The 21,847-nt window shown below is 39.2% G+C and overlaps 1 protein-coding gene across 2 annotated transcripts in view; it reads left to right on the top strand.

The window, feature by feature from the left end:
• Positions 1 to 3,003: 3,003 nt before the first annotated feature.
• LOC105470020 (phospholipid scramblase 2) overlaps positions 3,004 to 21,847 on the top strand; it is a 47,756-nt gene continuing 28,912 nt past the window's right edge. Inside the window, exon 1 of one of the 2 annotated variants that reach the window (XM_011721723.2) lies at positions 3,004 to 3,100. In XM_011721723.2, coding sequence (XP_011720025.2) covers positions 3,073 to 3,100 — 28 coding nt within the window. In that variant the 5' untranslated portion in view covers positions 3,004 to 3,072. The remainder of the gene's footprint in view (positions 3,101 to 21,847) is intronic. The other variant, XM_071091084.1, reaches the window with a different exon arrangement.

The raw sequence follows: 21,847 nt of genomic DNA, 5'->3' as shown, positions 1-21,847 counted from the left end.
CTCCCCGGTTCAAGCAATTCTCCCGCCTCAGCCGCCAGAGTAGCTGGGATTTCAGGCATGTGCCACCACGTCTGGCTAATTTTGTGTTTTCAGTAGAGATGAGGTTTCTTCATGTTGGTCAGGCTAGTCTCTAACTCCCCACCTCAGGTCTCCCAGGCCGCCTGCCCTGGCCTCCCAAAGTGGGATGACAGGCATGAGCCACTTCACCCAGCTATTATTTCTTTTATAAATGTGAGAGGGAACTAGTATTTGAACTTTGAAAAACTGGGTGATTCGAGCTACTGTCTGATTTAAACCCATGAACTCACCAAATGTAATAAAATGTAATAAAATCATATTACACTTTCTTATCTTACTGAAAATATAGGTATGTTTTATTGAAGCAACTACATTCTTAAGAGAAGGAATTAATTCTTTTCACTGTTAATGTATAGAGTGTCTCAGAACATAAAATAATCTAGGTGTTTCCATGTGGCCAAATTGTAAAACAGTATGTCCTAGGATTCTGCCAAGTCATCAGACAATGTTCCCACATCTCCCATTCAAGATCACAGGATATCAGCTTTAAACAAACAGAACTGTGAAGCCCAATTAATCTAAAAGGTGGTCCATTTTTGTTAGTTTCTTGGTTTAGGGCACCATTCTGTTTTATTGTACAGGTCATAAAACTCATGTGAAATCTGTAACTGATCCAGCTTTTCCAATTGAAGAAATAAGTACCCAGTTCACCTCCTTGCCTCTGAACGGCATTTTGAAAATTATTAATCAAACTACTTTTCTAATAATAAATTGATTTCATCCATCCGTAGCAAAAGTAAGTGCTGGATAATTAAATGTGATTATATTATCGACCATAAGAAATAAGTAAAAGTAAATCATTGTTGCTTCTGAAATCCAAATATGACAAGGATTTGATTTCAGGCACCTGAACTTTGTAGCTCAATTTGAACAAAAATATTAATAAAGGTTATCTAAGCTTTGGTTTTCTTACCTCTAAAATTAGGATAATAACTTCTTCATTTTAAAGTTTTTCTTAGGATAAAGTAAGCATGTTTTACCATTATTCTTCTTATTTTTGTTATTAATGCACCATTAATTTTCAGTTCTACTTAGATGACATTATGCTGCAAACCATTTTTTATTAATTTCATATAATGTGGGTAGTACTCTAACTGATGAATAATTTTTTAAAAGAATATTTATTCATTCTTGGTATTGGATATATCTAATCTAGCATTTTCCTTCTGAGGAGGTAAGAGCTCTCTTCAACTACTGGTGCATGTTTGTGACATAATTTCAGGTCTTGATATGTAATGAAAAGCATTTATTTGTGTGTATATCTACTTACTTAACAACAGACACATGCTTCAGCTTTGCGTTCCAATTTTAGATTTCCAAATTTTAGTTTTTTTGTTTTGTCTAAAATTGTAAGCTTACAATTTTAATTCAGTTTAATATCTATATATCAAAATATGATCACTTCCTTTAGAATTCAAAAAAAAAAGAGTGTTTGGGATTTTATGCACTACCAGAGAATTTTATTACCAGAAGAAACCCTGCAGTATAATTTATAAATACAAAAACTGAAGTTTTAATGTTACTAAGTTAATGTTAAAACTCATTATATTAATATTACTCATTGTATATTCTGGACTTTGAGGTGTCTATATTACCTCATGATTCTGGTAAAAACAGAGAACATAGAATATTCTTTTCGGTGACTGAAAAAAGAGAAAAGTAAAAGGGCAGTTTTGGGTGAAGAAGCTTTTGAGGCACTTTCTCTTTAAAAAATCTGAATATACTAGTTGTGGGAGTGAGACACTGTTGTTTCCATATTTCATTTCATCACTTTTATGTCAGTGTTCTGAAACCTATATCCTAAGTTAGTGGGTACAAGAGGACCCAGTTCTGGGAGGCTAATTTGCTCTTTACTGATCCAGATAAAGGGGAGGTTTCCAACATGCTAATCTGGCTGAGGGCTTATGAGACTGCTATTTGCCTGTGATCTATTTGACCTCTCTTGTCTTCTCCATGGGGAAGTTACACAATTTATTTTGGACAGGCTAAGCTCATCTTTCATGAAGTGGCAGCCTTTACCCTTTATTGTTTCCATTGATTAATGCCAGTAGGTTCTTATCTGTCTTGACCAGCTGCTGCTGTGAGGTGCGAAACCTGTGCCCTTATTCACAGGAAATGCAACTCCCCCACCACCACCCTGGGTTTCACTGACATCATGGTCAGTGGAAGAAGTAACTTCATGCCCATGTACCTTCACAGGAGGCCAGATCCCTTCACTTTGTTCAGAGGGGATTACAAACACCCAAGGCTATTGTGCTGTCCATAGCTAAGCTTGGCAAATCGGCTCACACAAGAGAGTGACTTACCATAGTATCCTTACCACTCTGCTTCTAGAGCCTGTAATCGAAATGTATCCAGGTTGTTTCATCTTTCATATATTGTGAATACTTTTCCCTCCTATTTTGAGATACCAAAGAGGTACTTTCCTCTTACTCAAACCCTACTACAAAACATAATGTTCTAATTTACTTTCCACTTAGGCTTTCTCTCTTTCTATATGACTGAGAAGATCTCTCAGTAACAGTGTCCTCTTGCACAAAGTGCAAGGTAATGAAACTAGTACAACAGAGGACAACGTACAATGCTCTGAAACCATTTTATGCACCATCATATAATTATTTTATTGTTCCATTTTTTTTGTTTAACGTGTAGTGGTAAAGCCTTAGGTATCAGAAACTTCATGTGGAACTGGCTCCAATTGATCAATTATTGGAATATAGGAGGTGTGACATACTGCTTTGAGGTGTGAACACTGCTTTGAGGTGGCACACTGCTTGCAGGAAGCATGGCCACTGCTTTGAGCCTTTACTGCCATTCCAAAACCATGGGAGAATTATAAGCTTTATATCCTGGTATGCATACAATTATCCATAGAACTAGTTAGCTTCAAAGTTCTAAATGGAATGTATATTGTTGTGGTTGCTTGTATCTGCCCGTCTTAGATTCTTCCTAGCAATAATTTTGAGAGACTATGGATTGTGGGCTGAATGGAGAATGAAGCCTTTTCAAATTCGCCTCCCAGGTAGCTAATGACATGTAGTTTCCAGAGACTAACGTGCTTCAAATGTTGGTCTCTATAACTACTACGTACTCCCTTTTGTTTATGTATATGTTCCCATTCATGAACTACCTAATAGGGGCCTTAAACTCATACTCGGTATGTTAAACAGTCTGAGCTGCTGCAACAAATACCATAGACTGGGTGACCTATAGTAACATAAACTGGGGGTTTCTGTTTCTGTTTCTCTTTCTCTTGGTTTCTGTACTTCTGGAGGCTGGGAAGCCCAAAATTAAACAGATTTGGTGTTTGATGAGGGTTCACTTCCTCACAGATGACCAACTTCTTACTGTAACTTCACAGGGCAGAAACGGGGAGGGATCTTTCTGGGATCTATTTCTATAAGGGCATTACTCCCAATTCTGAGAACTCCTCCCTTGTGACCTAATCATCTGCCAAAATCCCTACTTCCTAAAACTACTGGGAGTTAGGACTTTAACATATTAATTTCAGAGTGTATTCAGTCCTTTGGACTGGGAAACTGTAGTATTCAGAATTTATTACTTTGCTGATGCTTCATTGCTGCACATATAATACAAAAGAATATTTTTATGTATTTTTAGAGACATTGCCTAGGACTCCAGGTTTGGGACGAATCTCTAAGCTACCACTCAGTACAAAGTATCCAGAACTAGGAAGAAGACATTCATGTTCCTCTCTAGAGAGAACAAAAACGAATGCCATAGTTGGAGTGTAACAAAGCCTCCAAATTCACCTCACATCTAACTTGAAAATCACCATGTACATGAAATATATCTGACCCTGAATGACCCTCTTCTCTCCTACTCTAATTGATACCCCTCTTTCCTAACCCATTGTCTATGTCAACTATCCCTGCTATTCCTCTTCTTTAGGATACCTGGATTCACTTTATAGCTCTTCCATATATAAATCTAATGGATAACACAACATCTCTGAGGCTCATATTTTGATCTGTGAAACTGGGATGAAGGGTAACCTACAAATGATCTGCAGGTTTCTACTAGGTGAACCCACTAGAAAACACTTCTGGAGAGAGAATGTTTCATAGGTATGAGACCTCACGATGGAAAGTCTGAATTTTCTTCCCAAAATTAAGACACCTATATATTTGGGTGAAGCATAATGCAAAATGCATTTTCCTTCTGAGACTTCAGGAGAACTCTCCAACTAATATAATTGTGTGATTATTACTATTCTTTGAAGATCTGTGATTTAGAAAGTATTTAAACCATGAGTGTTTATAAACAGTGTTTGTATTTTAGGTTCACTGACAGCAATATATTACTTTATCAAATTAAATAGATTTATGAATAATACAACAATGTAACATTGAGATTATTTGGCAAAATAACTAGAAGACCACCTGTTTGTCTGGCATAATTATATATTTTGTCTGGTGACATGTATGTTTAAAAATCAATATAGTTATACTTATTAGCAAGTATTAAAACATGTATACATATATGCACTATATATGCACACATGTAGACAATATGGAAAACAGTAATATACTTAATAAAACATAAAAATTAATAAATACATATTTGGGATTTTTAAATTAAGTACATTGTCATTCATGTATATGAAATATTTATGTACTTACCAATGTACATAGATTTGATGTAGTTCTTATTTGTTTTCATTTCAAATAATAGTCTCTGTCTATATACAATTTCACATGCACAAAAAAATTCAGAGTAAGGGCTCCAAAAATCTGTGCCTCAAAGAAAGCAGTAAGAATCCAGGAAAAAATGGGCAAAACCAAAATTTTAGAACTCTGAACATTAAGCAGTGATCTCAAACAATATAAAGGTCATTTTGAAAACTGTGAAACTATCATAAGAACAGTGAGCTGTGGAATTTCAACTTGTTCTAATTCCATCCCCCAACCCCCAGATTCACAGAAGACTTGCAAACCAACAGCTTTGTAGTCACAGTAGCCATAATGTAATCAACAGAAAAATTCCACCTAAAGATGTGTGTGTCATATTTCCCAAAACCATAAACATATTATCTTATACATTATCATATATGTCAACATAATGTCTAATTGAATGAATCCAGTGACATATACTTTAGAGACACAATGTTCTTAAAGTTTTTACAATTGCCAAACAAAACAAAACAAAAAAAAAAAAAAAAAATTGCCACCTTGGACTGAAAGACAAAAACAGAAAGAAGAAATGAAAGAAATTCACTGGACTACCAAAATTGTATAAACAGAATATTTCCTAATAAAATTACTCAGCTGAAAACACAAGCTTACTTTTTTTTTTCAACTTTCATTTTAGGTTCAGGGGATACATGTGAATGTTTATTACATGTGTAAATTTTATGTTGTTGGAGTTTGGTATGATTTTGTCACTCAGGTAGTAAGTATATTGCCTGATAGGTAGTTTTTCAACTCTCACCCTCCCGCAAGCCTCCCCCTTCAAGTAGGCTCTGGTGTTTGTTGTTCCTGCCTTTGTGTCCATGTACACTCAGTGTTTAGCTCCCACTTACATTTACATAAAAATGCCCACTTTTAATGGGGTCATTTGTTAATTCCTTGTTGATTTCAGTTTCTTATAGATTCTGAATATTAGACCTTTGTCAGATGCAAGGTAGTTTGTGAATATTTTTCTCCTATGCTATAGGTTGTCTGTTTACTTTGCTGACAGTTTCTTTTGCTGTGCTGTGCAGGAGCTGTTTAATTATGTCCCACTTGTCTATTTTTGTTTTTGTTGCAATTGCTTTTGAAGTATTTTCCATAAAATTTTTGCCAAGGCCTATATCCAGAATGGTATTTCCTAGGTTTTCCTCCAGGGCATGTAGTTTTGGTTTTGCATTGAAGTCTTTAATCCATTTTGAGTTTACTTTTTTATATGGTGAAAGGAAGGGATCCAGTTTCAATCTTCTGCATATGGCTAGCCAGTGGTCCCAGCACCCAATACTGAATAGAAAGTCCTTCCTCATTGCATTTTATTGTTGACTTTGTTGAAGATCAGATGGTTATAAGTGTGCAGCTTTATTTCTGAGTTCGTTAACCTGGCCCATTGGTCTGTGTGCCTGTTTTTGTACCAGTACCATGCTGTTTTGGTTATTATAGCCTTATTATATGGTTTGAAGTAAGATAGCATGATGTCTCCAGGTTTGTTCTCTTCCCTTAGGATTGCTTTGACTATTCAGGGTCTTTTTGGGTTCCATATAAAATTTAGAATAGGTTTTTCTAATTCTGTGAAAAATGACATTGGTAATTTGATAGGAATAGCATTGAATCTATAATTGCTTTGGGCAGTATGGCCATCTTAACAATATTAATTATTCCTAGCTATGAGCATGGAGTATTTTACCATTTGTTTGTGTCATCTCTGATTTCTTTCAGCAGAGTTTTTTTATTTTCATTGTAGAGATTTTTTCACTTCTGTGGTCAGCTGTATTCTTAGGTATTTTATTCTTTATTAGGATATTTGTAAATGATATTGTGCTCTTGATTTGACTCTCAGCTTGGTCATTATTGATGTATAGATATACTACTGATTTTTGTATATCCATTTTGTATCTGGAAACTTTACTGAACTCTTTTTTTTTTTTTTAAGTTTTAGTAGTCTTTGGGCCGATATTATGGGGTTTTATAGGCATAGAATTATATCATCTGCAAAGAGAGATAGTTTGGCTTCCCCTCTTCTTACTTGAATGTCTTTTATTTCTTTCTCTTGACTAATTGATTTGGCTAAGATTTCCAGTAAAATTTTTATTGTTTTGAGATCAGATTGTTCTCTGTTGTCTAGGCTGGAGTGCAGTGGTGCAATCATGGCTCAATGTAGCCTCAACTTCCCAGGTTCAGATGATTCTCCCACCTCAGCCTCCCAAGTAGCTGAGACTATAGGTGTATGCCACAATAATAGCTAATTTTTGCATTTTCTGTAGAGATGGGGTTTTGCCATGGGGCCCAGGCTGGCCTCAAACTCTTAGGCTCAAGCAATTCCTCAGCTTCCCAAACTGTTGGAATTACACCAATATTATTTTGAACAGGAGTGGTGAGAATGGTCATCCTTGTCTTGTTCTGGTTCTCAAGGGGAATGATTACAGCATTTGCTCTTTTGTTAATAGTGGGATGTTGACTGTGGGTTTGTCATAGATGGCTCTTATTATTTTGAGGTATATTCTTTCACTGCCTAGCTGTTGAGGGTTTTTAACACAAAGGAATGTTGAATTTTTATCAAAAGCCTTTTCTATGTCTATTGAAATGATCATGTGGTTTTTGTTCTTAGTTCTGTTTATGTGATGAATCACATTTAGTGAATTGCATATGTTGAACCAATCTTGCATTCCAGGATTAAAGTCTATTCAATCATGGTGGATTAGTTTTTTGATGTGCTGCTGGATTTGGTTTGCTTATTTTGTTGAGGGGCTTTACAACAGGGATATTGGCCTGAAGATTTTCATTTGTAGTGTTTCTGCCAGGTTTTGGTATGAGAATAATGCTGGCCTCCTAAAATGAGTTAGAAGATATGCCCTCTTCCTCAATTTTTTGTAATAGTTCCAATACGACTGTTATTATTTCTTATTCATGTATCTTGTAGAAATAGGCTAGTCCAAGGCTTTTTCTTCTTGGTAGGTTTTTTATTACTGACTCAGTTTTGGATCTTGTTTTTGGTCTGTTCAGGATTTCAATTTCTTCCTGGTTTAATGTTGGGAGGTCATATATTTCCAGGAATGTATTTATTTCTTCTAGATTTTCTAGTATGTGTACGTAGAAGTGTTTGTAACAGTCTTGGAGTATTTTTGTATTTCTGTAGGGTCCATAGTAAGGTCCCCTTTGTCATTTATGATTAAGTTTATTTAGATTTTCTCTTTTTATCTTTATTCATCTAGCTGGTGGTCTATCAAAGCAAGCTTGATTTTTCTTTTAAAAAACCAAGTTTTGGTCTAAGTTAATCTTTTGTATGGTTTTTCACATCTCATATTCATTCAGTTAGCCCTGTTTTTGGTTATTTCTTTTCTTCTGCTAGCTTTGGGATTGGTTTCCTCTTTTTTTTTTTTTTTTAATTCCTTCAGGTGTGTTAGGTTGTTAATTTGAGTACTTTTTAACTTCTTGATGTACGTGTTTGGCACTATAAACTTTCCCCTTAACACTTCTTTAACTGTGTCCCAGAGATTCTGGTGTGTTTTAACTTTGTTTTCATTAGTTTCAATTTTTTTTTTTTTTGATACTTTACCCAAAAGTCATTCTGATACTTTACCCAAAAGTCATTCAGGAGTAAGTTGTTTAATTTCCATGTAATTGTAGGGTTTGTATGTATCTCCTTAGTATTGATTTATATTTTTATTGCACTGTAGTCCAAGACTGTGGTGAGTATGATTTTTTTTTAATTTGTTGTGAATTGCTTTATGCACAAGTATGTGGTCGATCTTAGAGTATGTGCTGTGTGGATATGAGAAGAATGTATATTCTGTTGTTATTGGGTGGAGTGTTCTGTAGATGTCTGTTACATCTGTTTGGTCAAGTGTTGAGTTTAAGTCCTGAATAGCTTCATTAGTTTTCTGCAGAGTATTGTTGCCAGTGGACTGGGAACACCTCAGCCTCTCCAATGCAGTGAGTACTTGATCTCAAGGGGCCAGCACGTAAAACTAAAGGCCTGTTTCCAGGTCAGTAATGTCAGAACATACAGCTGAGAAGTGCTGATCAGAGCCTTGGCACCATGTAAGCATTCAGAAATGAAGCCAATTGCTAAACCCAACTTATAACACAGTCAAATCCTTCAGGGCATCAAACCTCATCTAACCGTTTTTCAAGGTTTTTATTAGCTTCCTTGTGATGGGTTAGAACATGCTCCTTTAAGTCAGAGAAGTTTGTTATTACAGACCTTCTGAAGCCTACCTCTGTCAACTCGTAGAAATCATTCTCCATCCAGCTTTGTTCCATTGCCGATGAGGAGCTGCAATCCTTTGGAGTAGAAGAGGTGCTCTGGTTTTTAGAATTTTCAGCTTTTCTGCTCTGGTTTCTCCCCATCTTTGTGTTGGTCTTTGATGTTGGTGACCTATAGATGTGGTTTCAGTGTAGATGTCCTTTTTGTTGATGTTGATGCTATTCCTTTCTGTTTGTTAGTTTTCCTTCTAACAGTCAGGTCCCTCAGCTGCAGGTCTGCTGGGGTTTGCTCGAGGTCCACTCCAGACCCTGTTTGGCTGGATATCACCAGTGGAGACTGCAGAACAGCAAATATTGCAGAACAGCAAATATTGCTGCCTGATCCTTCCTCTGGAAGCTTCATCCCAGAGGGGCACCTGCCTGTATGAGGTGTGTGTCAGCCCCTACTGGGAGGTGTCTCCCAGTTAGGCTCCACAGGGTTCAGGGACCCACTTGAAAGGCAGTCTGTCTATTCTCAGAGCTCAAATGCCATGCTGGGAGATCCACTGCTCTCTTCAGAGCTGTCAGACAGGGCATTTATGTCTGCAAAAGTTTCTGCTATCTTTTGTTCAGCTATGCCTTTCCCACAGAGGTGGAGTCTATAGAGGCAGTAGGCCTTGCTGAGCTGCGGTGGGCTCCGTCCAGTTCAAGCTTCCCAGCCACTTTGTTTACCTAGTCAAGCCTCAGCAGTGGTGGACACCCTTCCCCTAGCCAGGCTGTGGCTTTGCAGGTCGATTTCAGACTGTTGTGCTAGCAGTGAGCAAGGCACCATGGGTGTGCAACCTGCCAAGCCAGGCACAGGAGAGAATCTCCTAGTCAGCCGGTTGCTAAGACCATGGGAAAAGTGTAGTATTTGGGAGGAAGTGTCCCTTTTCCCAGGTACAGTCTGTCATGGCTTCCCTTGGCAGGAAAGGGAAATCCCCTGACCCTTTGTGCTTCCCAGGTAAGACGATGCCCTGACCTGCTTTGGCTCACCCTCCATGGGCCACACCCACTGTCCAACCAGTCCCAGTGAGATGAACCAGGTACTTTAGTTGGAAATGCAGAAATCCTCTGCCTTCTGTGTCAATCACTCTGAGAGCTGCAGACTGGAGCTGTTCCTATTTGGCCATCTTGGAACGGAACTCCAGGAACACTCTTGTGTAAGGTACCTGGTGACCTCTGTTGGTGGTGGTTCTCACCCAGTTGGGAGGCACGGGATCTGAGACCCACTTAACAGAGCACTCTGGCTGTCCCTTTGTCAAACAGATGTGCTCTTCTAGGGGGAATCTCAATCATCTGGGCTGCCTGGTTTCCTCAGAGCTAGCAGGGGGACAGACTAAGTCAGCTAGTCCATGGAGACCATGGCTACCCTTCCCCTTAGGGGCTCAGGCCCAGGGAGACCAGAATTTTGGCCCTAAGTCCCTTGCTGGAGTTGCTGAAGTTTCTGCAGGGAGGCCCCACCCAGTAAGGAAGGATGCATCAGGGTGTGGCCTAAAGAGGCAATCTGGCCATGATCTGTCACAGCTGGTGTGCTGCACTGTGGGGAATGCCTTTTGAGTCTCCCAGGCACCAGCAGGGGAAATACGGTGGGCTGGAGCTGTAGTGATGGCTGCCACCCTTTCCTCCCAGGAGTTCAGTATCTTAGGCGGCTGGCAGCTGCAGTGTGGGCTGCTGTCCTTTTCCTGGGGAGCTCAGTTGTCTTAGGCAGCAGGCAGCTGCAGGGATGAAGGCTTCCCCTCCCCCTGGGAACTTAGCAGTCCTAGGCAGATGCCAACTAAATAGCTGTTGAGAATCTATGCAACTCTGTGATTGAGACCCAAAGCCCTGGTAGCATGGGCTCATGAGTGGGATCTTATGATCCATGGGTTGCACAGATCAATGGAAAAAGCACAGATCTCCAGGCTGGGTAGCATGATCACTCACCGCCTGCCTTGGCTGGGGCATGGGAGCTCCCCTTGCCCCATGTGGCTCTCAGGTGAGGCAATGCACCACCCTGCATTTCCTTGCTCCTGTGAGTCACACCAACTGCCTAGTCAGTCCTGATAGAACCTGGGGGTATCTTGGTTCCCAGTGCAGGATTCACACACTGTCTTGGTTCTTCTCGGTGAGATCCTTTGGTTGCAGCTGCTTCTTGTCAGCCATCTTGGCCCTGCCCTCCCCTACCCATGCTATATAACAGTTTTGGGAAATAATTAGTGATAATTGTTTAACATGACAATTGAATGAGGCCTTAATAATAGTTGGGGCATAGAAGAAGCTGACCAAAATCTCTTAAAAAGACAATCTGGAGAATGAGTTATTAATAGGGGCTTTTAAAAGTTCTGACATATTCCTGAAAATTTAGAAGGAAATATACCTGTACAGAACTGTACACATACCCAGAAAAGACCTGAAAAAGAAATAATCTCTCTCCTCTGGCTGACCTTAAGTTTCTGTGCAAGCAATGAGAGAAAGCTAAGCCAGTATTGCAAATCCTCTATTGGATCTTTGAAATAGTGCCCCCAAACACACAAAGGACCTTTTGGAAAAGGCTGGGAGATACACTTATGCAGCATATTTAAGGAAAACGATATCCATTTATTGAATGACCACTAAGCTAACTGAAGAGATGTCAGTGGTCACACATAATGAAGAATATAGATTAATATAATTAGTTGAGGAAAGTAACCAAACAAATGCACAATAGGAAATACCCCACCAACAACAAAGCCTGGGGAAGAGGCAAATACAGTTTCCAGAGTTGTCATATTATATTATTCTAAATATATGGCTTTCAACAAGTTATGAAGCATGTAAAGAAGTAGGAATGGAAGATGAATAGGGCCTGAAGTGAACCCCCAGCAAACTTCAGCAGCCCTACAGAAGAGGGACCTGACACAACAACAAAAATGGTCCCCACAAAAATGGCCCCGACAAATTGGCCCCCACAAAAACCCCATCCAAGGGTCAGCAGCCTCAAAGACTGAAACTAGGCAAACTCATGAAGATGAGAAAGAATCAATGAAAAGATACTGAAAACCCAAAAGACCAGAGTGCCTCTTCTCCCCAAAATGATTGCAACATCTCTCCATCAAGGGCACAAAACTGGACGGAGGATCAGATGGATGAATTGACAGGAGTAGGCTTCAGAAGATGAGTAATAAAAAACTACACTGAGCTAAAGGAGCATGTTCTAACTCAATGCAAAGAAGCTAAGAACCTTGATAAAAGGTTAGAGGAATTGCTAACTAGAATAACCAGTTTAGAGAGGAACAAAAACGACCTGATGGAGCTGAAAAACACAGCATGAGAACTTCATGAAGCATACACAAGTATCAATAGTCAAATCGACCAAGCAGAAGAAAGGATATCAGAGTTTGAAACCCACCTTACTGAAATAAGACATGCAGACAAGAATAGAGAAAAAAATGAGTGAAAAGAAATGAACAAAGCCTCCAAGAGATATGGGACTTTACAAAAAGACTGAATCTAAAATTGATTGGAGTACCAGGAGAAGACAGGAAGAATGAAAACAAGCTGGAAAACACACTTCACAATATCATCATGCAGGAGAATTTCCCCAACCTAGCAAAACAAGCTAACATGAAACTTCAGGAAATACAGAGAACACCATTAAGATATTCCATGAGAAGATCAACCCCAAGACATATAATCATCAGATTCTCCCAGGTTGAAATGAAGGAAAAACTACTAAGGGCAGCCAGAAAGAACAGCCGGTTCTCCTACAATAGGAAGCCCATCAGATAAAAACAGACCTCTAAGCAGAAACTCTACAAGTGAGAAGAGAGTGGGAGCCAATATTCAACATTCTTAAAGAAAAGAATTTCCAACCCAGAGTTTTAACTCACATGTTAGAACCATGATGCAAAGTGAAATCGTCCTCTGCTACTGTTTCCCATAAGGCTGTGTTGTACCAGTTACCCCTCGGTGCTGTGGAAGTCTTGGAGCTTTTGAAAAGAAATAAAACCCTCCATGTAGAAGAGGACAACAGGTTAAAAAAAAAAAAAAAAAAAAAGGCATGTTTTGAGTATGAAATTGTGGAAAGAACAAAAATAAATATCCTCATAGATTCTATAGCCATAAGTCAGTCTTCACATAAGTGTACATATGGGCTGTACATGTACATGTACTTACGCACATCACAGATACATATTAATACATTCACATACATATACAAAAGTAAGCAGGAAACTCCTAGAAATTCCCAATATGACTCTTCTTTAGCCAAATGTAAGTAATATAACCAAATGCATGCCAATAACAGAGAAAGGAGCTTGGATTCATTATGATTGACAACTAACCAATATTTGTTCTTTGGGTTAGGACATTCCTTTTATGAACACATTGTTCTTCAAGAACTGAACAAAATAGAACACTTAGCAATGGTTCTTAAAGTGAAGTCCCTGGAAAACCATCATCAGCGTCACATGGGAATTTATTCGAAAAGGAAATTCTCAAGCCCCATTTCAAATATATTGAATTAGAAACTCTGAATGTGGGGAACACATATAGAGTTTTAACAAGATTTCCAGGTGAATCTGAGGGATACTAAAATTTGAAAACCACTATTTTACCACATAAGAGCAGATACTGAGTTTTGGTTAGTCAACCAACAGTGTGTTTATGTTATACTGAGATGTGTTCTAATTTAAGATAGTATTTTTCAGCCAGGCACAGTGGCTCACACCTGTAATCTCAGCATTTTGGGAGGTCAAGATGAGTGGATCACCTGATGTCAGGAGTTCGAAACCAGCCTGACCAACATGCTGAAACCCTATCTCTACTAAAAATACAAAAATTAGTTAGGCATGGTGGCAGGAGCCTGTTATCCCAGCTCTGGGAGGCTAAGGTAGGAGAATTGCTTGAACCCGGGAGGCAGAGGTTGCAGTGAGCCAAGATCGTACCATTGCACTACAGCCTGGATGATAGAGTAAGACACTGTCTTAAAAAAAAAAAAAAAAAAAAAAAAAAAAAAAGGTAGTGCTTTTCTTCAGGATTATAATACAATGAAAGTGACGAAAGTCAAAACAAACAAAACCCAAGGCTGTAATAAGCCAAGTATGACAGAAAGATGAGATTGTATAGCAGGACATAAGATTTCAACTAATTTGAGAATATGAAAAAAGGTAGATGTGGCAAATCATTTTGCAAGACACAGGAAGTCACAAAGGGTGTCTAGAGAGATATAATAAAGAGATCCAATTTATTTCCACGGTATCCCAGAGAGAAGGAGGGATTGGTGATGCCAAATTAAGGAAAGGTTAAAATTCTATGATGGGATCAGTGTTCTTATAAGGAGAGGAAGAACCAGAGCTCCTCCTCTCTCTGCCACGTGAGGACCTAGCAAGAAAGGGACTGTCTACAAGCCAATCGGAGAGCCTTCAACAGATGGTGATTTTACTGGCTCCCTGTCCTTGGACTTCTCAAACTCTAGAACTGTGAGAAATAAATGTCTGTTGTTTAAGTCACCCAGACTATGCTATTTTGCTCTTGCAACAGGAACTAAGACAGATGTTGCTATTGTCTGAATGTTTTTGTCCCCTCAAAATTTATACGTTGAAGCCTAATCACCAATGTGATATATTAGGAAATGGGGCCTTTGTGAGATTAGGTCAAGAGAATGGAACTCTCATAAATGGGATTAATACCCTTAAAAAAAAAAAAAAAAAAGAAAGAATAAAACACCTTAGAGAGACCCCTCGTCCCTTCCCCTTTGTGAGGACACGGTAAGAAGATGCCATGTATGTGTCAGAATATAGGCCCTCTGCAGACACTGAATCTCCTGGCACCTTGGTGTTGGATTTGTCAGCCTCCAGGACTATGAGAAATAACTTTCTGTTGTTTATAAGCTACCCAGGCTATAGTATTTTCTTTTAGTTGCCCTAATGAACTACATGAAAAGAAGTCAAAATATAGATACTTTCTCAATTTTAATACTTCTTTGAATAATTGATAGATCAATCAAGCCAAATATTTAGTTAAAGTAACAGCAAAATTAATAAACTGACCCAGCCCATTAGAACAAAAATACATCACTCATACACAACTGCAGAATACACCTATTTCTCATATAAAATATTTATAAAAATTGACTGTGTGCCAAAAGGTCATAATGTAAGTCTTAAAAATTTCAAATGACTGGAACCATACACAGCATGTGCGTGCACTACAATAAAATTACAAATAATAAAAAGACAACTAGACATTCCCAACTACTTGGAAATAAGGAAATGAACAGACATCAAGGAAGAAATATAAAAATGTCCTGGGTACAGCAGGCAGTTTAAAATAAGATTCAAAGACCAGAAGTCAAAATGAAAAAATCAAAGTAAAAATCACTGAAAATAAAAATTTCTATATGGTGAAAGCAACCTCAAATAAGGTTCAAGCCAGAGACCCAGTGGGCAAATGAATTGTATCTTGGCCAGGCATGGTGGCTCATGCCTGCAATCCCAGCACTTTGGGAGGCCAAGGTGGGTGGATCACCTGAGGTGAAGAGTTTGAGACCAGCCTGGCCAACATGGGGAAACACCATCTCTACTAAAAATACAAAAATTAGCAGGGCATGGTGGCATATGCCTGTAATCCCAGCTACTTGGGAGGCTGAGGCAAGAGAATTTCTTGAACCCAGAGGGTGGAGGGTGCAGTGAGCTGAGATCATGCCACTGCATTCCAGTCAGGGAAACAGAGTGAAACTCTGTCTCAAAAGAAAAAGAAAAAAAAAAGAATTGTATATTATTTAACATACCCACAATATATAAAGAACACTAACAAATCAGCAAGAGGGAAAAAAATCCCAATCCAATAACAACAACAAATGAGCATTATATTTCAGACAAATCACAGAATAAAACTGTAAAATAATTAGTAATAATAAGAAAAAGTCCTCATTCTCATTAACAATCAGAATCAACAAACAAAATATAATATAATACTTGCCATTCACAGTAGGAAACATTTAGAATTGGTATTTGAGAATTGAAGAGATGTGGAAAAATTATCAATCTCATGACTTATTGGTAAAAGAATAAAATGATATGGTTTTTTGTATTGTATACAGAAAGATATGTGCAAAGATGATGACTAGAGCATAATTTATAATTGATAAAACTTAGAAACAGCACCTAGATTATTAGATCAATGATACAGTTCTGTATTAGAGGGATAGAGATTTCCAAGATGCATAGTTAGGTGAAAAACACATCAGAGAAGAGTTGTGTAAAATAATCCTCTTTGTGTAAAAACAAACAAACAAACAAAAAACACACAAACAAAATACTGTGTAGCTGTGTATATACATATCTGTATGTATATAACATTTACTGAGCGCTTACTCTATGGCGGGCATCATTCTAAATTCTTTATATATTTTAACTTCCTTAATCATCATAAAAATCCTATGTGGTAGACACCATTACTACTCTCATTTTACCTATTAGAAAACAGGCACAAAGATTGTCAAGTAATTTTTCACAAGTCACAGGCACAGGAAGTAAAAAAGGAAGAATTCAAATTCAGGTAGCTTGATTTTCCTTCTTCCCTTTTGTATCTTATTTTCTCAATTTCTTTCTCCACCTTCCTGCCTTCCATTCCCTTTTTTCTTCCCTCCTCCCACCTCTTAGTATGTCTTCAAATGTCTGTGTCAACCTTGGTTAGCAGGGTAATCGGGAGAAAATGGAGAGGGTGAGGTTTCATTTTTCTCCATATATGGTGTTATTGTTTGGAAGACCACGTGCTACTTTTTTCTTTCTTTTTTTTTTTTTTTTTTTTTTTTTGAGACGAGTCTTGCTCTGTCTCCCAGGCAGGAGTGTAATGGCACGATCTTGGCTTACTGCAACCTCTGCCTTCCGGGTTCAAGCGATTTTTCTCCTTCTTCATCCTCCTGAGTAGCTGGTATTACGGGGGCACACCACCACACCCGGCTCATTTTTGTATTTTTAGTAGAGACGGGGTTTCGCCATGTTGTCCAGACTGGTCTTGAACTCCTGGCCTCAAGTGATCCGCCTGCCTTGGCCTCCCAAAGTGCTAGGGTTACAGGCGTGTAAATAAATTTTTTAAAAATCAGTAAAAACGTCAGAACAATATGTATTTATTTATTGCATGAGGGTGTGCCAGTTGAAGGCACACCCTGAAAAATCAAAGGCACGCCCTGAAAAATTAAACATTCCACACACCTCGTCATTTTCACTCTTAAAACAGGTTAAAAATGCCTTTTGATGGAAAGAAAAGGGAAGAGGGTAAAGGCTACAAACAAAATAATCTCGACCGCTCCTCATTTGTAGTCTAAGCTCCCTCACCTTGAAAAGCCGCAGGCTTCTGAGGGATGCAGGTCAAGACCAGAGTTAAGGAAGTTCCCGGGGGAGGCCACTCCCTGCCTGATAATTTTCCAGTTCCAGCTGGTGTCGAGGTCCCAGTTCATCTCTGCCCTTCTGCCCTTCTGCCCTTAACCGGACAAACGTATCCGGAGCCTCTCGGAAGAGCAAGAAAGGGGACGGGGATGGGGAGGGGGAGACGGGACGGGCTGGAGGGCAGCTCCGCGCCGCACACGGGGTGGTGGGTTCAGTCGTACCCCCAGCTCGGCCGCCCTCCAGCAGCAAAGCCGGATCCCGTGTGCCCGCGCAGGGGCCAGGGGAAGGAAGCCTTGTACCCTTGGTATCCAGAAAGCTAAACGAGGGGCTGCTGCAGGTGTAGATTCTGAGGCTGGTCCAGGCCGCTTTCCCGCCAACTTCAGGGAGGATTGTGCAACAGGTGGGCCTGGCAGTCAAGGGGCGGAGGGGAGGAAGCCATACTAGGACCTCGGCTCGCTCAGGGCTGTGCGGAAACAGCTGCAGCCGCGGGTGGTGGTGTGGTAGGGGGGAGGCTTTCTTAGTCGCCTCCTTATGGGACTGGGGTGTGCGCGGCTTGTGGGGACGACGCTCCGCCCCATAACTGTGTTTGCGTCAGAGGGCGAGGCAAGGGTCGATGGGCCTCGAGAACCGACACCTGAAGTGGAACAGGAACTCGGGAAGGGGCCTCAGGCGGCCCAGCGGCACCCGGGCTCACCCCAGAACCATTCGAATGAAAAGGGGTGTCCTGCCTGAAAACGCCTCGCGGGGCTCGGCTTCCCCTTAGCTACACTGCTTTATAAGCAGAGAGCGGCCCTGAATCATGGGCAGAGGCTGGGCTCAGGACCATGTGCTAGTATAGTGGCGCTATTAGAAGGGACGGTTAAGACAGCCTGCAAGCTGTCATTTATCAGTAAGTATTCACTGAAGTCCGCCTGGAGCGCACATCCATGCTAGGCCCTCTACAATACCAGCTTGGAAAAGATAGCGGTATCTAGCACGGTTGCTAAGACAATTCGGCCTCTACTGGTTCCCATCTGTGGACTGTCAGCCAATTTCTTCATATATGTTATTTCCATTGCCTCATCTCTGAAACTGTGTAACTGTTAAAAGAGCTACAGAGTATTACATGTGTTAATGTAAAGTTCTGAGAGCAGTGCCTGGCACTACAGAAAGTACTCAGTGAAAGTTAGCTTTTATTATTTTAAATATTTGACAAAGTCTCTGCTTCTGCAAACTGACTCTCTGGTTCCCATGTGGTTTCATTCATGCACTGTTATTTCTGGACTTCTTGCCATGGCCACTTCCCAGTTCCAGGAACAGGCAGTCGTTGTTTCTTCCAGGTTATCACATTGAGATACATGATTAGTACCAGTGACACTTAGAAGTGTCAGGAGGTTTGGGGGCTCCTTTCTTTCTTGAACTTTTCCTAAGAGCAAACCTTTCTCTTATTGCCACCCTGATGTTTACAGTAGAAGGGTTTTGAGCAATGGACAAGCACAAGGAAATGAAAAACACATACAAAGGAAAATGAGTGGATTGCTGCAGTTGGATAGACAAGCGTAAAATACCTGGGTCTCACTGTACATCAAGCAGCCTTCAGATCTTTAAGGGAACTATTCTTACTGACTGAAAAGAACAAAATAATACTGTCCACTTATTGTTGAATTAACCAACACAGATTAAGTGGCCTGTCTTGGACAAGACAAACCAAGCTCTGGCCTTTGAGGGCTTAAAGTGCAGGTAGAGCGACTTTAAACATTTATGAACTGGCCCTTGTGCACCTTTCCATCCTCATCTCTGAGGGTCTCTCCATCTTTTGCTCTGTAATTTCATAGATTTTCATTTCCCGAATGAGCCCTGTTTCCTGCAGCTTAGGACTTCTACCAGTGAATTTCCCTCTCTCTATAAGGCCCTCTCGAGGCCCTACCCCGCACCTCACACATCTCCATGGTCTGGCTGATTCTAGAATTTTTTCAGCTCTCTGCTCTGACTTCCCTGACAATGCCATCACTACTCCATCTAAATCAATGACTCCATATCCTTTTTATTGCACCATTATTTGTATTCATAGTACTTAATATATTTGTATATATACAAATACGTTTGTATTGTTATATATGTGTTATCCATAATATATTTATAATGAATTTAATTAATATGATGTGCTGGAATATATTTAATTGTATTAGCTGCCCGTCTCCTCCATTTTTAGTGCCTGTATAGCGCCTTTCATGCTCTATGCCTTTGATTAATATTCCTTGAAAAACAAAATAAGCTTTATGTTAAGTATTTATGTACTTACATATTTATACATATGTACATATATGTGGATATATGTAGGTACACATATGTGTACCTATACACACGCTCTATAGCACTGCCTTGAACAGTGCTAAATTTAAAAGCCAAAGCACTTGTTAATCAGTAGTAACAACTGTGCTTTTCATTTCTCAAATTTTGTTGCTAAAAACTGCTTTTAACAATTTTTTGCCTATCCTAGTTAAAAACTAATTGGTTGTGAGACTAAATTGAAATTCAACATAGTTCTATCTTACATAAGAAATATACCTTAAAGATAACCTCTAACAGCTTTCACTGAAATTTGGCACATTGGGAGAATGTGGGGTTTTTTGTTTTCTTTTTATTCAACGAAATGGGAACATGAGTGCAACAGATACAAATCATGACTAATTTCAATTCAGCTAGTTAGTGAGCTGTACAGCATTAAGTAAACACTTTATCTTTATGGGCTTAGTTTTCTCATTTATAAAGAAGAAAGGAAAACTCAGATTTGTGAGGGAGGTCTGCGTTGTAAGGAAAGGTTTTTGAGCAGTAATAAAGCAATCAAATGAGAAAAACTGACTTTAAGACTCATTTTTGTTTCTTTTGTCTCCTTGTTTTACTTGTTAGTTTTGTAGAACACTTTACTACTACAGTTTCAGTTGGGTCTAGTTGATATAGTATCCACATTTTGATTCAAGGTTTAATATAAAATTCTATAGGCCAGGTGTAGTGGTTCACACCTGTAATCCCAGCATTTTGGTAGGCTGAGGCAGGCAGATAACTTGAGACCAGCCCAGACAACATGGGAAAATCCCATTTCTACTAAGAATAAAAATTACCCAGGTGTGGGGGTATATGCCTGTAATCTCAGCTATGCCGGTGGTTGAGTCACGAGAATTGCTTGAACCTGGGAGGCAGAGGTTGCAGTGGGCCGAGATCATGCCACTGGCCTCCAGCCTAGGCAACAGAGTGAGACTCTGTCTCAATAAAACCAAAAGACAAACAAACAAAACTGTAAAAGGCTATCTTACATTGGTTCTAAGTGTATGTGTTTTGTTTTCTTGAGCCTAAATGCTGAAGTGGATTTTTATGGTAAAACTCCCGGTTACGAGGCACTTTGCATTAATAACTGGCCTCAGTCACCCTACTTCAATCTCATACCTCACAGATATGGTGGGCTTTGTACTCAAAGGCTCACCGTCTTCTTGCCCCACATATTTGTATAAATGCATTTGTGCTTGCTCTGCTTTACTTTGACTGAAAGCACAATTCAACGGATGAAATGTTTGTCTTCTTAGATGGTAACCAAATCTTTTACGTGCATAAAATTTACATATCATGTAACTGAATGACATGAAAGCTATTTAATTTGTGACTTACCTCAATAAATGTTGCCTTCTCCCTGGGCTATTCACAGTTCCTCTCTGGCATAGCATAATGTCTCATTCTTACTTACTGGTAGGAAGTTAGGCACCTAGAATTCTTGTGATCGTTTTCAGAATGGTAGAATTTTACTAAAATCATTCAGAACCTATGTCTCTGCTTGGGGCTTGAGAAGAATGTGAACTGTTTTATATTGTGATTTTTTTTTTTTTTTTTTTTGAGGGTGAATGTGGCTGGAGAGAGTTGTTCTTAGGCATAACTAGATTTAGGTTATTAATCTGAATTTATTTGTTAATTATCTATGTTACAGGCATAGTAATTTTAGGATCTTCCAGAATTAAGTATGATTTCCCTGTGAGTTCCAGGTTTTACTTTAGTTATGTTTGAAAGCAGTAAGACAAAAATTTCAGACCTTAAGAAATGGGTCAAAAGGCTTTAGCTGTGTCAAAAGATAAATTACAACAAATTTAAAGATGTAATTAACTTATGTTAGGAATTTGTGAATATGACAGCATCTTATCTAAAAATAGAGAGATGCTACATGGGGCATTGCAGAATAGTCAGCTTTTATAAGGTACCTTGAGCAGCAATGAAGAAATAGCATAATACAAAAAGTGGATTAGTTAACATTAAATTAGTTCAGGTTACTCTCTTTATAAGGGCTAAAGTGTGGGAAATTCTTTATTATGTAGGTTGAAACTGCCCTGTTTGGAGGCTAGACTTTCATTTCTCTCCTGATTTCTTGGAAGGTCAAATAAACAACTTAGTTTCAATTTGCTAATGCGGAACTTTAGCATTAGTTACTCCATTTTGATTTGATCTGTTGAAGCCTAGTGCAGGAGCTCAAACCAAATCGATGTTGTC

This window comes from Macaca nemestrina, chromosome 2 (assembly GCF_043159975.1).
Source record: "Macaca nemestrina isolate mMacNem1 chromosome 2, mMacNem.hap1, whole genome shotgun sequence".
Lineage (NCBI taxonomy): Eukaryota > Metazoa > Chordata > Mammalia > Primates > Cercopithecidae > Macaca > Macaca nemestrina.
This window is presented reverse-complemented; position numbering and strand designations above follow the sequence as displayed.